At 41.4% G+C, this 18517-nt stretch overlaps 1 protein-coding gene across 1 annotated transcript in view; it reads left to right on the top strand.

Annotated features, from left to right (window-relative positions):
- Positions 1–18251, top strand: part of LOC119651054 (protein timeless homolog) — a 543993-nt gene extending 525742 nt beyond the window's left edge. The window contains exons 14-18 of the mRNA XM_038054383.1: positions 715–856; positions 973–1178; positions 1279–1367; positions 12659–12859; positions 16605–18251. Of these exons, the coding sequence (XP_037910311.1) occupies positions 715–856; positions 973–1178; positions 1279–1367; positions 12659–12859; positions 16605–18199 (2233 nt within the window). The 3' untranslated portion in view covers positions 18200–18251. The remainder of the gene's footprint in view (positions 1–714; positions 857–972; positions 1179–1278; positions 1368–12658; positions 12860–16604) is intronic.
- The last annotated feature ends 266 nt before the right edge of the window (positions 18252–18517 follow it).

Below are 18517 nucleotides of genomic sequence, written 5' to 3' on the forward strand. Positions count from 1 at the left end.
GATAGCGATAACAAACTGAACTCTTTTTGTCCATTTCAGATGTGGGAAAGAAGCTGCAGTTGGTAATGCAGAAATCCTTTGAGGAGCTGTATTCCACCAACTAATTGAAAATGATTCAGCTCGGATTGAACCTTTAAACAATCAAAAATCGAAAAATGAAACTTTTTGTATATCTCTCACAAATTTCTTCAAATCAAATTAATTTCAACCCCATCCCCGCTCGGACGCCCTCGACCCTCATCCATTCCGATTCGCTCGGATTTGTGTTTATGCCAGCAGATTGACTTTTTAATAGAGAAAGAACAAAATTGGACTCCATGCTTTTCCCATATATTTCGTTTGGTTTTTATGATATGCACTTTCCCTTGCACTGCAACTTTGCGTTTATGTGAATGCAGCATGCAAACCAATCGAGAGCTGGATGATCGCACTCTAAGCTCTCAATTTGATTTGAATTTGCTTGTTATCCTTTGAATCAGTTCGTTTCTTCTTGATGCTGATGAGCTTTGCAAAAAGAGAAGTAATTTGCAGTCATGACAGAAATAATCTTGTTTCTTGCGAGAATTGGATTTTCCTCTCCCGATGGCGAAATCAATGTTTATTACAGTTCGACTTGATTGCGGATTGGAAACGGAAAGGATACAAATTAAATATGCTGCCAATATTGATGGCGATGGAGTTCTCATTTATTTATCGGGTTTTCTGTCGTTTCAGACTCTTGAGTCCGAAAATCATCCGTGCATGCACAATTGCATTATCGGACTGGGAAACTATGCCAACGAAGTCCTTGCGGGCAGCTGTGACTATTTTGTATCGAATTGCTTATGAGCTCAAGTGTTCGGCAATGCTTTACCAGGTACGTTGACGCGAAGTACTCAGAATATAGAACAATACTTTCTCAAATTGCACCTCATTTTCGTGTCCTCCAAATAATTTATGGTAATTTACGAAGAAATTCTGTCCTATTTCCAGGCCACACTCTTCAAAATATTTCAAAAGGTCTTCAATTCCCCACGTGATAAACATAGTGAGGAGTTGCGGCGCTTGGGGATCTACGTTGTTCGTCAGTTTGTGGAAACTGCTCCTAATAATCCGAAAATATATGCAGAGTTGCTCTTCTACAAAACTTTGAAAGAAGCTAATGACCTAGAAACCGGATACACGGATACATACCACGGGTAAGCTGAATTTAATGATGATTTAATTTTTATCGATTATACCACCCCAAATTTCAGCTTCAAGATTAAATTATTAATTACTTTCTCTTGAAATTTTCAGAGCCACTAAAGGGGCATGGACGGAAGAGCAGGAAAATGAGTTGCAGACGCTTTTTGAGGAGAATCAAAGGAATCCTCAAACGGATCAAGGTATTGTTCACTTGCTGGCGACAGGAGTTAAATATGGAGAAAGGAAACGCATTTTTTCAAGTTCTAGAATATATAATTTTTTTTTCTCCAAATCCATTAGGATGTTTGGACATTTTCAACAAGTCGTATGAAAATACCTTGTATGAGGCAGTTCAAATGTTTGACTAGAGTTTTGTAAGTTTTCTGGTGTGAAGATGCTCGGTTTCAATAACCGTCAAAATTGGTTGGAACGTGCTTAATTTGTCAAAAGTGGACTATTTATTGCCTTTATGTGCAATAAAACCAATATTAAATGAATGGAAGAGTACAGCGAAAGCCAAGATTGGCAGCAAGATAGACTGAAATATCTTCTTAAAATCGGGTTAAAAACGGAAACCTGAGAGCTTCGAAATTTTTTCGTATTAGATATGAAGACGTAAATTTTTTACACTTTTCTTTAATTTTCAATGGAGTCTTCTTTAGGATGATTTCTCTGGCGCACCATAATATTCTTCAAAAATATATTTTCCGACTGTCATGTTTTCATATTGGAAACGTGAGAGATGTTATATGGAGCCAACTCAGATGAAATATTTTTTTTCGTTTTCATAATACTACTGCCCCGCGTTCGATCCTCTTTGCTTCTTCTGAGATACAATGGTAGATGCACATCGTCGATATCTCTATATCTCATTTAATTTTATTTCATAGGGTTAGTATTACAATTATTTGAGTTTCGGAATGCCACCAACCGTGCCAAGGTTACTGTAAAAACCAACAAAATAGTTAATTTTCCTGACTAACAAAGAAGCGCCTAACTTGGATAGGGAACTCATGGCCGGCTAGTTTTTAGATGAATCTGTTTGTCTATGACTGGTCTATCTGTTTATTTCCTTTTTTTGTTCATTGTTAGAAAGTGGAGCGGTTCAAAATCTGCTACTACATGCAGTTATGTGAGACTCTCGCTCACTAAAGCCACTTTCTTCTCCTTCCACTTTCCCCACGTGACTGCTATAAAGCATTGCGTTTTGGGGCTGGATCTGTTCTTAACTGCGGCTTCTTGTTGTTCTCTACTTTTCTTGTTTTCTTCATTCGCCAAGAGCTCTGTAAAAAGCTCCCCTACAAATGCTGTTTATCCCGATATTGTTCGATAAGCACTGCTTAGTCAATGCGCCGTTCCTAGTTTTCTGCAGTTTAATTTATTTTCCGTAATAGCTATTCAAACTGGAACTGCGTAGGGTAAAGGGCTAATTACCCTTGCAACAAAAAGACGTCGACTTTTTCTTGATCCATCAACGTTCAGTAGTATTTTTAAAATAGTTGCAGCGGTGGAAAATACTTTAGTTGCTGCACACTCAATGTGTTTAGTTAAGTTTTCTGTCAATAGGCAGCATGCCAGCTGCCTTGTCCGGAGGACATGGAGATATTCAATGGACGATGAGATCTTTCGTCAAACACCTTGACTAAGCTGATGGCATTTGTTTGCTCTCTCATCGGGTCATGGACCTTGACCAAATGACTGGATTTTGAAAGAGAGGCAAGCAGAGTTGGACTGAAGATGAAACACCAACAAAACCAAGGTTCTTAGTATAATGAGTCACCGCGCTCTCCCTATCTGCATTAATAGGCAGAGCAACGTTTGTTGATTGATTTGTATGTCTAGGAAATGTGGTTTCTGCCGACACCGGCACCGAACTAGACGTTGCCGACGCATTAACAACGTTAGATCTGCTTCCGCTATCCTGATTAAAATCTGGAAATGCAATTACCTCAACGCTGAGAGCAAGTTTAGACTGTTTCTGTTTCTGGGCTGTTATATGAGAGAAGCACATGGAAAATGAACTCTACTGTTACTCAAAAGCTCGAAGCCTTCGTCAATATCTGTCTGCGTCGTATCATCGGAATACGCTGGCTTGACACTATCTCAGACGAACAACTTGGTCGATGCACCGACTTGACACTCGTATGTGATGATATATAAAGACAGAAGTGACAGTGGATAGGTCACATATTAAGGAAGGTGACAATTACATTGCAGACTATGCCATGCAGTGGAATCCACTTTCCCAAGAGAACCGATGAGTGGGCCGCCCTAAGGGCACTTGACACAGAACAGTAGAAGACGAGTGTGAGCTTTTCTTGAAGTCGTGGGGGGAGCCGAAACGCATTTCAGGTAACCGCGAGGGATGGCACGAAGGTGTGATAGAAGCGCTATACCCCACCAAGGGGTGAACGGCAACCATACATTTCTGTCAATCATTACTCCCTAAACACTGGTTTCTAGTAACTTATCCGTTCAACGACTTTAATGTTGACGATTGTCTCCTTTCTTCACTTGTTGATTAGAACTACTTCTGTTTTATGTTCAGCAAGTGATAGGCGTGCAATGTATTTCGTGGCCTGTAGGCTGATTAGGGCTTCGATAATGTTCTTCCATTTGGCAATGCTGAACGCATTTTTTTATATCCCCGCTATTACAGCCTGAGCCAAGGCAATCACCATGTTGATGGCGCCGACTGTGGATCTCGTCTTACGAAATCCGAATTGCTCGTCCTTCCTTTTCCGTCAGAGCGATCAATAATACTCGTTCAAAAAGTTATCGAAAGATCGACCCTTCAAACTAGGCGGAATCAGTCCTCAATGCTCCCTATAAACAATCGCATGCAAGTGACTCACCTGCTTTTTGTTATAAAAAGAAGCGTGTGGCAAGCCGACTTGAGGATGATACTGTGTCGCAATGTCAACCACGCTTCAGCATCCAGTATCACGGGGCACGTTCATCTCTGCTTCATGGCAGAATTTGGATAGTATATTCGAAAGTTAAACATAGTAGTAAGTATCCGCCGCTAGACGTTTTTCATATTGGCCTTCATCCACGCAAATCGGCCGCATACGTCTGCATGTGAAGGGATAGCGAATATGTTCGCGGTTATATTATTCTTCCTTGAAGGATGCGATTTCAGCAAAAGCTGCACACGTCGTTGGAACTGGAACAGCAGAATATCCTTCAGATCACTAACTCAAGAATAGTTCCTAGGTGTTTGTAGAAGCCTGTTCCCGTCATGGCTTGGATGTGGAAGTCACCAATGCTATGTTCGCCATGCGACTGGTGGTGACCTTTGCTTGAATTCGATACTTGTCTAATCCAAATTCGATCCGAATATCACGGCTAAACATGTCTACTATTGGTTACAGATTCCCAAGGTGGGCATCAGTGCAATCAAACAATTCGATGTCAACTAAGTGCATCAAGTGTGTCCGCTTGGAGCACGCAGACTATACTTTATTCTAAAATCATGCCTCCTAGCATCGTTCAGTAGCTATGGAAGGATATTCAAAGAGGACTCAATGAATCCCTTAGAAAATGCCTCTTCGTATGCGGATGGGCTCTGGGGTGTTGGTACCTGGAACTGAACGCACTGTCAAGGTGGTATGCCCCCTTCCTGTAACTACCGAGTCGATAATGGAACCCCTCGACTCAACTCGGCAGCCTTTTTGCTCTTCGGACAGAATTTTATTGGTCTCGAAGTGCGCATTGATCCTTCCACTAATAATGGATGTTATGAATTTGTGGAGAGCTGGTAAGCAAGTAATCGGCCTTGTGTAATTCCCGCGTGAGGAAAGGTGGAATTTCTCGGGCCGACTTTTGGCCTGGTTTATGCTGTGTGCCAACGGATCATTTATACCAGCAAACTTTTTATAACAGAAATTCTGCATCTGATCCAAACCAGGATTTTTCCACTTCTTGGAGCTATTTATGGCTCTTCGAATCTCCTCTTCGGTACCATCCGTGAAATTCATGCCCGGCGTAGTGACATAGCGGGTGTTTTCGGCGGTAATCCACTTAGCATGCTGGGCGGATTACTCCAAAATTCCATCCGAATACTCGAGTACGTATGAAGAATGATGTATTATCTTCTACGAGTGTTTCACCGAGAATGGTATAGTTCCTGTAAACAATCTGCACGTTGGTATTAACTCGTCTGCTGGCATTACCAGTGCCAATTTGGGTTAGCCTAGCAATGTTCGGCCTTAGTTAGTTACGCCAACATTCTATACGAATTTTCCATGGTGGATCCCTTTGGTTGCTCACCAGTAGCGCACAAGCGAATCTTCTGACAGCCGTAACTGCGTCACAATACACAAGTGATTGTGGTTACAGTAGCCACATATTAGCACACAGTCGAAATGCAATCTTATCATTGATTTGACATAGAATCGTCGGAGTTGCTGGGGATGCATATAAATTTTCTGCCGCAGAATTTTAGATTATGGTTGAAAAATTAATCCAGGACTGCAATTAGCATTATTTCCTAAAACGGGTGCGTGCCGTTTGTCCAATAAAAAGCGTTCTCTGCATCGGCAGCGTTCTCTGCCTCATTTTTAGTGGTTCTAAATATAATAGCTGCCGACTTTCAGATTAATCAGACGAATTTATGGGGAATTGTAAGTGCGGGCTTCCTGTTTCCCGTAGGAATAGAGTCTTTCTTGAGAGGTAATTTTGAACAAAACCCGCCAATATGCAGGGGTACCTGTCTTAGTCAAATCACCCACGGCAAGCCGGCAGAGCCCTACCTTGCTAGTGCGCGTCTCATGCCTGTTTCCCATTGCACTACAGTGGAATGGGCACAACGAAACCTACTCTGGCGCTCCGAGAGGGTTTCTTTTGTTTGGGAAAATGGGTAGCAGCCTTGTAAATAATCGTCGATATGATTCTGGACTTTTCTAAGGTACGTGTTGAAAGTGTTGGCGAATAATTCAGTCATAATTCTCACTGCCAACTTAAAAATTTGGTTGGGAAGGCCATCGAAACTCGGCATGTTAATGCCGCTGATCCTCCTGCAGAAAATCCATGGTAACTGGAGACGTCGCGCAGTTGTTGGTGATAAGGAATCTGAATAGTAAAAATGTTAGAAAACGAAGGCACCTGCTGTGATCTTGGGCTTTGTAGTTTTTTCATTATCATACTGTAAACGTTATTCCAATTTTTATGTCAGCGTCGTTTCATAGCTGTTTGAAGCATTTATTTCTATTTCGCTTATATGCCTGTGTGCTTCTCTCGATTGTTGCTGGCGGGCTTCAATCTAAGTTTCTGATAAAATCTCCTTGTCTCGAACATCCATCCGGCTGGCAGTGTTATCGCATGCTTTCGTCCCTTACTAGTTAACCTTTTCTGTGTTCATCGGGAATCTTCTATGAACATCACGTGTATATTTATTTCGTAAGAAAATCCAGTCATTGTTCTTGTTTTGCTTTCCCTTTGGAGATTAGTCTTCGACGAGCTTACTCAGGAATTCTGTTTCCCCACTACGCCTGAATATAACTAACATTTCGATTCTCAGTCAAAAATTCAATCCCATAATTTTCTTGACGGTCCGCGGCCTTGGTTATTATAAACAAATTTGATAGGGATGAAATCAAGGTACCTTATACAGTAGATGGTAATCACGTCAAATAAATATACCCTATAGTATTTCCTTCAAACTCTTCATGTCTCCTAATTGTGCAAACTTTTGTTACGGAATAGGAGCACGTCCGAATTTTGAGATATCAGCGATTGTAGTTGGTAAAAGTCGGGCAGTTGTGTTGAATCCTATATTACTCATTCACAATCAGGTGACCGAAACACGAAGAATGACAATCTTTGACACACCTTTCAAGATTCGATTCGATTCGATTCGATTTTATATTTCTAAGGAAAGATTACGAAATTATCTCAATCATCATTAACATGAAAGATTTAGAAGAGAAAAAGAAGACACTGATTTTAGGGCACCTGCGGTTTTTTGTGGCGTTCCAAATGCGATGAGATTGTATTTCAATACTCACATCTAAACTGATCTTGAAGCGTCGTGGGAGTTAATTCATGGTTTTTTGGAGGAAGAGATTTCTCGCTGTTACATATCTAGGACGCAATATATCAAAAGTTAGGTTTAACTAAAGGAATTATCCTCTCGGTCCAGCTCAATATAATGCAACCATGCAAAACTCTTTCTGCCAACTCGACAATAAAGCAATCCTCATTCTAATTTGCATCAATATAACCCTGTTCCCATTTTTAAAGCGGATGTCCTTAAATCGATGCAGAGAAAGCTGTTCATTTTGCAGCAGGAAGCTTAAGCTATGCGTTCTCAGTCTAGTTACCGGACTTCATCATATCTTACACTATAACAAATTGTCCTTTAAGTTTTCAATTATAAATTAGCGAGGACGACAGTAGCGACGAGTGAAAACGAATCAGCTTTCAGATTCATTCGCATCTCCTTAAGTCTCCCTTCAAATAGATTTTATCCGTCATTCTCGATGGCCTTTTGAGACATTCTCTCCTTAAATCGAAATCTGAGTGTTGTTTCTTTTCTTCCTCATCGGTCGTCAGTTCCATGATTAATTGTCCATATTGTATGAGGTCTCGCTACTGTTCCAACAGGAAGCCGATGTGCTTTTTATAGAGAACAAGACCGGCAGCAGTATTCCATCTTGATAAATTGTCAATGGTGTATGCGATACATCACTCTTGGAGGCACTCGAAAATATCATTATCACCAAACGAGGGGAGCTTTATCCGGCTAGAGCCTAGGATTCAAGTCAATAGAAAGCCGACCAGGAAGTGTTAGGATAGTTATAAGCAGTGTGTTTTGTAAGGATGAAGATGGGGATTTGATAATAGAAATATTCGGTGATACTTCGGAATTTCTGCGAGTGATTTTTATCCGAAGCATAGTTACATACTATTAAATATATTTAGAAGCTGCATAGATACAGCGATCTGTGTTCATTCTCTTATTTCTGCCGTAGCTTCAGGATGTAGAAATTTCCGTAGGCCCCCGATTTTCTTGGGTATTATATTTTCCCATGTCCTTAGTATAATATGTCCAGGATATATTCTTCTGCTGCTGATCTTATGTACTATTTATGTAATGATTTCTGTTGTGGAGAGGGTGTCTTTTTCAGTCCTTTTGCAGTTGTAGCTTTGTTCCGTTTTCAGTACGTTTTGAGTTGAAACTACGCTCCATTTTGTGCATGTGAATGGGGCATCTGGTTCCTGAAGGAAATTTTTCGCCTTCCGCTTCCTTCGCATTTGTCCCGTTCAGTAGCGGTGTTGATTCATCTGAAGAGAAGATGCCATTTTTCCCCCTTGTGTACGTGCAGCTGGAGAGGACTCAATCTTAGAAGGATCTCTAGTGATGCCGTTGGGCATGTTCTCAGGCTTTAAAGCTAGTGAATCTCCCTGGCTGTTGTGCTGAGTTCCGCCCCATAAGTAATCATTGACCTTACTATTGCAGTGTATATCAGAATTTGTATAAATGCAGAATTTTGGGAGAATCCCCGCTTGTTCCCTGCTATGGACCTGCAAGTCATCTAAACCCATGTGGCTTTCCAACAAAGGTTTTCAACATGTGCTTTTCAGAGTAGTTTTTGCTTTAGATTCCCAAATATTTTACCTTTCTGCACCAGTTACTGGTGATTTGCAGTCCGTATTGAATTCTGTCACATAAAGTATCCTCATATTTGCCAGTGCAAATTAAAACGATATCATCAGCGTAACGCGAGTTAAATAATAAGTGATGATCAGGTGGGATACCTTATGGAAAACCTTGAATAGTGTTCAAGACAACAGAATTTGTACCTGTCGGTACTTTTATTTGCCTACTCTCTGACATTCTGCCCATCAAGAACGCCGGGGTATTTTCCACTGCCTTACGGATTAAGGTATTTCGCATCTATGTGTCCGATGCGTTATCGTTATGTCCAAAAACAACTGACAAAATGCCATCTACTGTCGGCTGATTTCAGTGGTTGAAAGTTTTTTACTGCCCATCTTACTTTAGCCTTCTAGCATACTTCTTCCGCTAGTTTCCAATTAACCTTTCCCCCTCCTGTGCGTGGTCGGTGTGTCAGGCAAAATGCTATTGTTGCCTTCCTCCGTGGAGTAGAACCCTGCGAAATGAGTTGTGAGAAGTAGATGTATCCTGTCCTGTTCTCGATAAATGTTCCATCTTCCTTCTTCAGAAAGACATAACTTTGTGCATTATTTTACAATGATTGAAAAGGTGTTACTATGTTTGGTACATTAACGCCGATGTAAGCATCCAGTTTACTTTTCAATTATGTTTCCGGAATGTTAATTTATGAGTTTGAGGATTATTGAAGCTAGCGTTTTTTCAACAACAACGACCACGCAAAATATCTCTGTAGTTGCCGCGTCGCCTACGCGACGCTTATATATCCACAGTTAGTCAAGCGTTATATTGCGTTTTTTTTTCGATAAGCCTTAGGAATATTTCTGGCGAAAGTGAAATCTCTTTGGATCGTAGCGCGGTGCTCATCAGTATTCTCTAGCAGGGTTTTCTTCTCCCCTTTCCACTCCTTAAAAAAAGATTCCTGAACGTGACCGGTGTGTGTTGAATTAAGGGATTAAAGCTCTCGAGGCGCTTTGTTAACCGCATCCAGAAAACAATTCTATCGATTGCACTGACAACATCTGCTCTCTCACCGAGTCACGGACCTTGGCTAAACGGCTGTGGAATTGGTAAAGGCGACGAGTAGAACCGGGCTAATATCGAAACGCCATCAAAAATAAAATTCTCAGTTTGGTGGATCATCACAGTTTTCATATCTGCATTAACGAGCAGCTTCGTTTCTGTGGCGGAGGTACCGTACTTGACGTTACATTAACAGCGCTAGATTCGTCAGTTATCTTAATACAAATATCTGTCCTATGCTTATAGTTTTTTCTGTTTTTAAGGTTTTGTTTGCAAAACAAAACCTTATTAAAATCGGTTCAATGTCTGTCTGTCTGTCTATCTGTCTGTCTGTCTGTCACAAACACTTTTCTCAGAAACGGCTATACCGATTGACACGAAATTTGGTGAGAAGGTGGGAACTGTAGACCCCCAAACATGCAGTGAGTGATATCCTTTTAGGTTGAATTTAGGGGGGTGGGATGTAAATTTTTTTTCACCGAATGTAGTCATATGGGGTATCAAATGAAAGGTCTCGATTAGTATTTTTCGAAGCCGCTCTTAGTTTTGAGACTTGTTAAAAAGGCGGCGAGTGGGAGGGGTGGAAAGTGACGATTTCTTTAACGGAGCCATTCTCGGAAACTACCCAACCCAATAATCTGAAAAAAATCAGGAAGCTGCCGCTATATGGTATCCTCAAAATACTCTCCATATCGATATCTATTCAAATTAAGTTAATAATAGTAGTAGTATATTATCATATTTTTGGGGAAATTGGGTAAATCCCCCCTTAAGTGTATCCCAGACTTATAAAATTTGGTAGTAATATAAAATATAATATGAACCATATTATCCCCAAGTTTGATCAAAATCAAACTATTATTAACAAAGTTACAGTACCTCAAAGTTGACTCTCCCCTGTAAATTATTGCAACTAAATATCAACAACATATTGAAGTGGGTAGTCAGACATGCTAAATGCAAATATATAACGGGCTACGTACAAATGGAATAGTTCTACACTCAAATATACTCACAGAGAAGCAAACAAAACCTTTCATACCTGAAGCGCCCAGCTTCCGGTTTCCCGGCTTGTTTTGTTCTTCATCAGGATACGCTGACCTAATACAATTTCTCGGCGCACAGGCTAATTGCTCGTGAACGTGTTGATCGGGAGGCAGAAGTGGTAGTGGGTCTATCGATGGGAAAGTAGCAGCGATGGGGCGTTTTCTGGGTTAGGATAAGTGAATGCCGTTATGTACAGTGTTATAATCCCGCATCGGTCCGCAGTCGGACTTCCAACTAAACACTTTCTAATCGTCGGAGAACTAGCCTGGATCCGTTTCTCACATTACTTCAAGCTATCTCTCCGCCTGTAAGCCAGGGAATGCCTTTCACCGACACAAGGAGAGAGAGGGAAGGGAATTGTTAGTTCAAGGAACACTGCGTCATGCGGTCCTTCTACCGATCAGAGTAAGAATAATCTGAACGTAATCTCTGGCAATGCTACCCGGAAACTGCTCCGCTTTGCCTGCGTGAAGTTGTTCGCTTTTGGTTTGCGTTTTTTTCCAGCACAAAACTGGAATCATGAATGTCGGTTCGTCGCTGACTATCGTAAGAGGCATTCCACAAGTCAGTCCCCGTGGTCTTCATCCTCCTCTGGCCCTTTAACATCTCATAGGGCAGGGAGCTTCTCAGATAATCCCTCAATATCCGCAACAGATAATCCAACACATGGAAGTAATTTTCTAGTGTGCCATCTTATGAAATAAAAAACATTTCTGATATCAAGCTTCACGAGGATGGCGGTTGTGTGCATCAACTCGATGAAGCATATCCACAATCGCCATGCCATCATCCACCGTAGATCTCCCTGCTCTAAAGCCGAACTGTTTTAAGGATAAGTCTCCACGCATCACTTCAGCGAGTCTACTCCTGATAAGCTTTCGAGCGCTTTCCCACAGACAGTGGTCAGCATGTGGACAACAAGTCAGGGTCTTCTTTGCCTTTCTTGATCAACGCAATCCATCTAGACAAGCTTTAAATTCGCCGAGCAATGATCGATGATGCAACACTATATCACTACCGGCATTTTTTTATACGGAGGACTGCCTCTTCCAGCTCTCTTCCATGGTGAGAAGGGGACACTCCTCGGCTTCTTACACGCTGTTGTCATCAACTCGTTCCTGATGCTGCCCATCGGCGACTAGGTCCTGTGAGCAGCCTTGCTTACCGGATAAGGCTTTCGCTGCATCACCTATGCTTGTAATAAAGTCTGACCTTCATTGGTTCTAATAGCATAAGTGCGATCAGTTGCCAACCGAATCTATAAGATGTTCTGAACTCAAATATACCATTGATGAACTTAGGGATTTCTTTCCTTCTGATTTAATTCTTCATTTTCCATAAGTAGATCCAATGGTCGTAGTTCTGAAAGGAGATAAATCAGTCACCATAGAGCTCTTTTTCGGAGGCAAAATTTATGAAACTGAGGTACACCTTGCGCCCAGATTTCATCTTTGATAGTCTTGGGTTTGATTATGGGTTGGCTTAAAATTTGTCATTAAATATTCTATCTACCCTCCAGAGGGGGGAATAACTTGAGTTGATCCTCGAAAATGTGTATAACAATATATAGAAATATGCTGGAGAGATATAGACGGCAAAGTGTCACAAACTTTCTTACCAAACATTCTGTTAATATCTCTTATTCATCTCTATCGCCGATACAAATTAAATTTTGAAAGTCGATCTCGACATGTCCTTTTTCCCCTTCGTTTCTTATTTTTCCTCATCACCGCCGCCATCATCATCATTTTCCTCTCAATTTTTTCTGTCATTCTTTTACAGATGTGATTGATTGGATTCTGGACAATTTAATCGACAAGACTCGTACACGTCGGGGTGTTTTGAAAAAGCTGAAGGAGATGGGTCTAATGTTTAAGGCGCCAACGAAGAAATCAACAGCAGCAGCTGCTCAGAAAAATTTATGGCAACATGAAGAAGATGAACGGCTCAGGAGTTTATACGATGAGTTTCGCCTGGAAAACGGTAAGTCCATTTTGTTTTCATGTTCATTCGTTCAGGTGTCGGGAATAACCTAATTATTCGCACAGGTCGACATGAAATCCTCCGGTTCAAATAAATATTTTCGTAGTCGCTCCTGTACAAAATAAGTTACTTTCTAGGACGTTCTAGGGACGATAAAGCTGTTTTTCTATACGCTTAAGTGTCCTGAAAATAATGACTAAGTCTTTCATGAAAAATATGGCTGAAAATATAGTAGCAAGCGTTTAAGGACCAACATCAATTTCAAAGTTTGGGCCCTGAAAATTGAAAGTTCGTTCATAAATAAAATTCGAAGGCGGTCCTGAGCTAGCGACAACGTTGAACAAGGATTGATTAATTGGAATCATTAGAAGTCTGGGGCCCATAGCTTTTAGGTCACCTGATTTGCCCGGTGCGGCCCGTTCATAAAAGGAGTTTCCACTTACCATAGACGTTGACAGTTTGGTTGGTTGGTTCAAATTAATAACACTGTATGGATTTTCTACCATTCAGTCATGAAACACTGTGCGCCTCAACGTCTCGATGTGGAAATTTGTTAGCGATATACATATATCATTTGCTCGTTTGTACTATATACAATCGTTTGTCGGTGTAATAGCCAGTTAGTTGACGAAGCGGGTCGAATCCTCGGCATTTCCGTTTCTCACATTATTGCAAACAACCGCTACTTGGCCTACTCGCCATGATTGTCGGTTATGGCAATGTATTTTGGTTAAGGATACTTAATGTCAGGCCGCACTATTGTTAAGGTAGAACTCACTCCTTTCTCGTAGAGCACGGACCACTCTTTCTCTTGGGCGAATACCGAAGATATAAAAAAAAACTTTTGTAATGGCTGACGGCTTCGATTGCAGGGCAGAGACGATCTCATAAAAGACTACCTCGCGTTTCTGCCCTGCGGAGCAGCGTGACTGAAAGCGGCTACAAATGTCGTTGGCTGCGTATATATATATTAACTAAAATACCCGTCGAGGAGTTGGACCTCAAAATTAATGCGGCTCGACATTGAGTAAATGGCGGAGGACTACCCTACCCCCCAAATAACTACCATTTTGTTCTAAGCTCAAAACAGCCAAGGTTGCAAACCGCCGGTTTCGGTCAATATGTTTCATACTATTGTTGTTGACATGGTTAATATAAGAATATCCGGAGCAGAGACTAGCCAGCTCTCTCGATGAAGTTTCCAAAATGTTCTATGATGCTTTCCAAGATCATCTTAGCTATTATCTTTCCGACGGCAGAGAGCACGCAGAGACCCCTCCAATTGTCACACTCAAAACGGGGTGCCCTTTTCAAAGTTTTGTGTAAAACAAAACCTTATTAAAATCGATGCACTGTCTGTCTGACTGTCACAGGCACTTTTCTCCAAAACAACTATACCGATTCAACTGAAATTTGGTGCGCATATGGGAACTATGAAATCCCACGCATACAGTGAGTAACTTATAGCAACCGGGATATGTAAAATTTTTTTTTGTACAGAATATTGCCTTATGCGGTACCAAAGAAAAGGTGCCGACTAGTACTTTCCGAAACTGATATTAGTTTTAACATAAAAGTGCGCGAGTAAGGAGTGAAAATATGCAAACTTGAAGTGACGCAGTACTAATTTTCGGAAACTATCCAACCCGAAAATGTGGAAAAATCAAGATGGTGTGCTTATATGAAATCTAGGCCCCAAAAAATGTCCCATTCCGATATTTCCTTAAATAATAGCATAATATCAACTTTTTGAAATTGGCCGAAAAACCTCCTTTAAGTTCATCCTATGAGTACTAAATTTTGCACCGGTATCGAGGACAGTATCGCCTGCCAAGTTTCATGGAAATCCGCCTCTCAGTATCAAAGTTATAGCAGTTCCAAAATATCAATTCCGCGTGAATTTACAGCATATTAAACCATGCAAATAAGATGCTGATATTATACGGAAATAACTGTCATTCGAGCGAAACATTAAAATTTCATTTATGAAGAATCTATATTTCCCCAGTCTTTTTTAACGTTTGTGTAAAGCAAAACCTTATTAAGTTCTATTCACTGTCTGTCTGTCACACGCACTTTCCGCCAAAACGGCTAAATCAATTTGTATCTGTTGTAGGTTGGCTTCTTCACATTTGTTAGTAGCATTGGGGTCCTAGTGTGCAGCGTATGAAGTTAACTGCTATCAATACAACGTTTTCCAGATCAAATTATTTCTGTAAAGAACTCTTCAAAAAATAGAAGGCAATTGAATTTTTGACTATGTACGCACGGACCTGTCATTCACACATCGTTCTTCCAATAGGGAAACACAAAAACTTTTATATCTGAAGAGTCTAGCTTCCGGTTTCCCGACTTGTTTGGAATCTTAACGATCATCCCCTTCTTCCACTCCATGGGGAAGATCTCGGCTTCCCAACATTTCCGTACGAGTGGAAGTAGCAGATCTACAGTAAATGCAGGTTCAGCGATAAATAATTCTGTGGGGAGACCATCCAGCCCAGCGGCTTTACTCTATTATAGTACATTGATGGCCGAGTTGATTTTCCTTTTGCTGGGAGGATCAGTCCGTATCCGCTTGTTATGATGATAAGCCGATTTTGAATTTTGGGGGTCGTAATTCTCCAGCCCTTCGAGAAGTAGCGGACGCTACACATGTGCGAAAATAAGCGACCATCAGATGGTGATTCCTTTCGACGCAGATATCAGCGCCTATCTTATTATGCAAATTGAGGAGACAACTCCTAAATCTACTATTGATCATAGAGTGGTCGATTCGATTGCTCGTGCGATATCGGTCAGTTGAAATACAACTGTGCCACCAATGACGAGGCGATGTAAGTGGCACAAATCCACAAACCTCCCGGCATTATCGTTGCGATCGCCAAGACCGTGTTTTACCATCACATGTCCGAACAAGGTGTTGTCAGATCCCATTCTGTCATCCAGATCACTCATCACGGTCACAATGTCACCTTTAGGAAGCCTGATTTTAATTGCGTGTAATTGCTCGTGGAAATCATTATTCTCCACTATATCGGAAGTCTCCGTTGGTACTATCACGTACAATTGCGGTGTTCCTTGACCTGGGCCGGGGATTTTGCAGTTAGAAGTCTGTCAGAAACGGGCTCCTAAGTCAAGAGCGTCTTGCGGTAGCCGTCAGAAATAACCCGACACCGATTCGCATTTACTATCACTTGGCTTTCCAGAATCCGAAGGCACATTGCCGGAACAGGGAGAGGAGTACTATTATCCCCACTATACTCCACTATCTTACTTCGCTTAGGGCTAGAATACCTCAAGTTGAAGAAAAGGAGCATTCTGAGGACTCTTGCTACCTTTATCGAGGAACATGTGCACATTCCAGAAATCAATCATAGTCAGGTTTCGACAGCCAAAGGTCGTAGCCGTAACGCCAGCCCCTATCCGAGGCTTTGTTGACGTTTCGGTAACAGTTAAGTTTCAAAATTTGCAGGTGGTTAGCCCACACATTTCTATACTTTTTAGTCGCCTCTCACGACAAGCAGGGGAAACATTGAGTGTATTCTTAAGCCCCAACTCACAGGGAATAATCAGCTGTTCCCTATTCGTAATTAATACAATGAAGGGAGCCTTTCGTTGATTCAACAAAGGCTTAATAAATAGTAAAATTCTGCGTAAAATGTTTGATATCGAGCTCAGGATTTTGAGTCCTAAAATCCTTATCTTTTCATTTTATAAAATAATTAACAATCTCGTCTTTTTTCAGACTGTCTTGCACGGATCATGCAAGCATTCGACGAAAAACGCACCAAAAACAACGTAATCAAGCGAATGATCCAACTCGGTCTCATTGCTGACCGATCGGAAATAGTTCCGCAAAAGACCAAAAAGTCGCGTCCGAAAAAGCAACAATCAGACGTTTCAGGTACTGAAGACTCGGACGAAGAAATCGCAGAGCAGAAACCCAAACGTAAATCTAAACCGAAACCAGCGAAAAAACCTCAAAAATCAAAAACTATCGTGAAAACTCCTCTGGATATTGGAACTGTGAAATTCTTGATTGCTCAGTGCGATGAAAAGTTCAAGGAAGCCTTGGACTGGCTGAAGGAAGGAATCAAAGATGCATCCGAGGATTTCGAGGAGGTGTCAGAGGATAATGATGATGGAGTACCTCTACTTCCTCTTCAGCCTATAGAAAAGGAGGCAATAGACGATGAAACTTTCAAAAGGTTGCTAATAGCTCTGGGTATCCAACCGCCCATTGAAGGGACCGACACATACTGGAAGATACCAGTCTATCTGAATGCAGCCGATTTGAAAGTTAGATTTGAAGTGCTGGACGGAACTTACAACCCAGCGCCAAGTGAGAATGCTTCGACTCAGGGCAAGGATGATGATTCCGATGCCAACCAGGATCCTAATGAGGACACCGCTTCATCGGCGTCAGATGACAACGACAATGACGAAGACGACAGTGCTAACGACAGCGATTCCCATGCAAATTTCTTAAGTAAACGCCGGGAACATTTCGATAATTTAGTATTCAATCAAAGCGATAATGAAGACGAGCATCGTGCCCCATTGAAGCCCAGAAAAGGGCGAAAAAGCACAAAGGCTGGCACGGAGAGGGTCAACGCCGATAGCAAGCCATCGAAAGGTCGAGGCCGCTCCAAGAAAATCGACATTAACGAGATGCTAATGGAAGGAGGTTCCCAGGATGATAAAAATAGAGAGAACAGTGATGCAGACAATGAAAACCCACTCGAAGATTTCGATTCAGAAAACCTTCGAAAACGTCTGGCTGAGCTCGTGGATGACGATGATGACGATGCCATCGATAATGATGATGGCGCCGTTGATAACACTCTCGGGAACAGTAAAAGCGAGAAAACGCAACGTGTTCGCCGTAACGTTATCGAGTCAGATTCCTCTGATGACGAGGTGGAAAACAAAACAATTTCAAATCAGGACAATCTCAAAGCGGTGGACAGGCGTGAAAAGGATGATCAATTATCCGCAAGTGGTAACAATGAAGTCGATAAACGCATCAATACAACCAGGGATGATTCGCAAAAGCAACATGTTGACGTCAATAATCAATCATCAACGTCCTTAGCCAACAGTTCGGGGGAGCTGGGGGACATTCCCAACAATTCGCTTCGAATGTCGCCGACACCTGAGGATGATGACTACGACGCGAATATTAACGCTGAAACCAATATTAAACGTACACGAAACGATGTCAATGGCGGGTCGGAGGATCTTGATGAGGAGGGAGTTGTCGCAAAAAAGCAAAAAATCGTTGGACAGGATATTGGAGCGCGGCGCTGGGCAGCACTTATCGATGAGGACAGCGATTAGTTTGTAAGAATCATGTTTTGTATTGTCTTCGTGTTTTTATTTTTCTTTCAATAAATCGCATTTGACTTAACGCTGGACCTTCTTTGAATAACTGACAGTTTACATGCCTTGAGGTAGTTTTTCAGTTCATATCTTGGGAAGTATGTACATAACATGGATGTGTGCCAAGTTCACCAAATAAAGCATGTTTGTTAAATTCTTTGAATAAATAATCATCGATACTCAAATATCATTAAGCGCAGAACAAAATCAGTGGAAGGCGTAAAAACTTTCATGCCGTACGGTACGACATCCGAACGTTTTGAGATTTTAGTAATA

Source organism: Hermetia illucens, chromosome 3 (genome assembly GCF_905115235.1).
Source record: "Hermetia illucens chromosome 3, iHerIll2.2.curated.20191125, whole genome shotgun sequence".
NCBI lineage: Eukaryota > Metazoa > Arthropoda > Insecta > Diptera > Stratiomyidae > Hermetia > Hermetia illucens.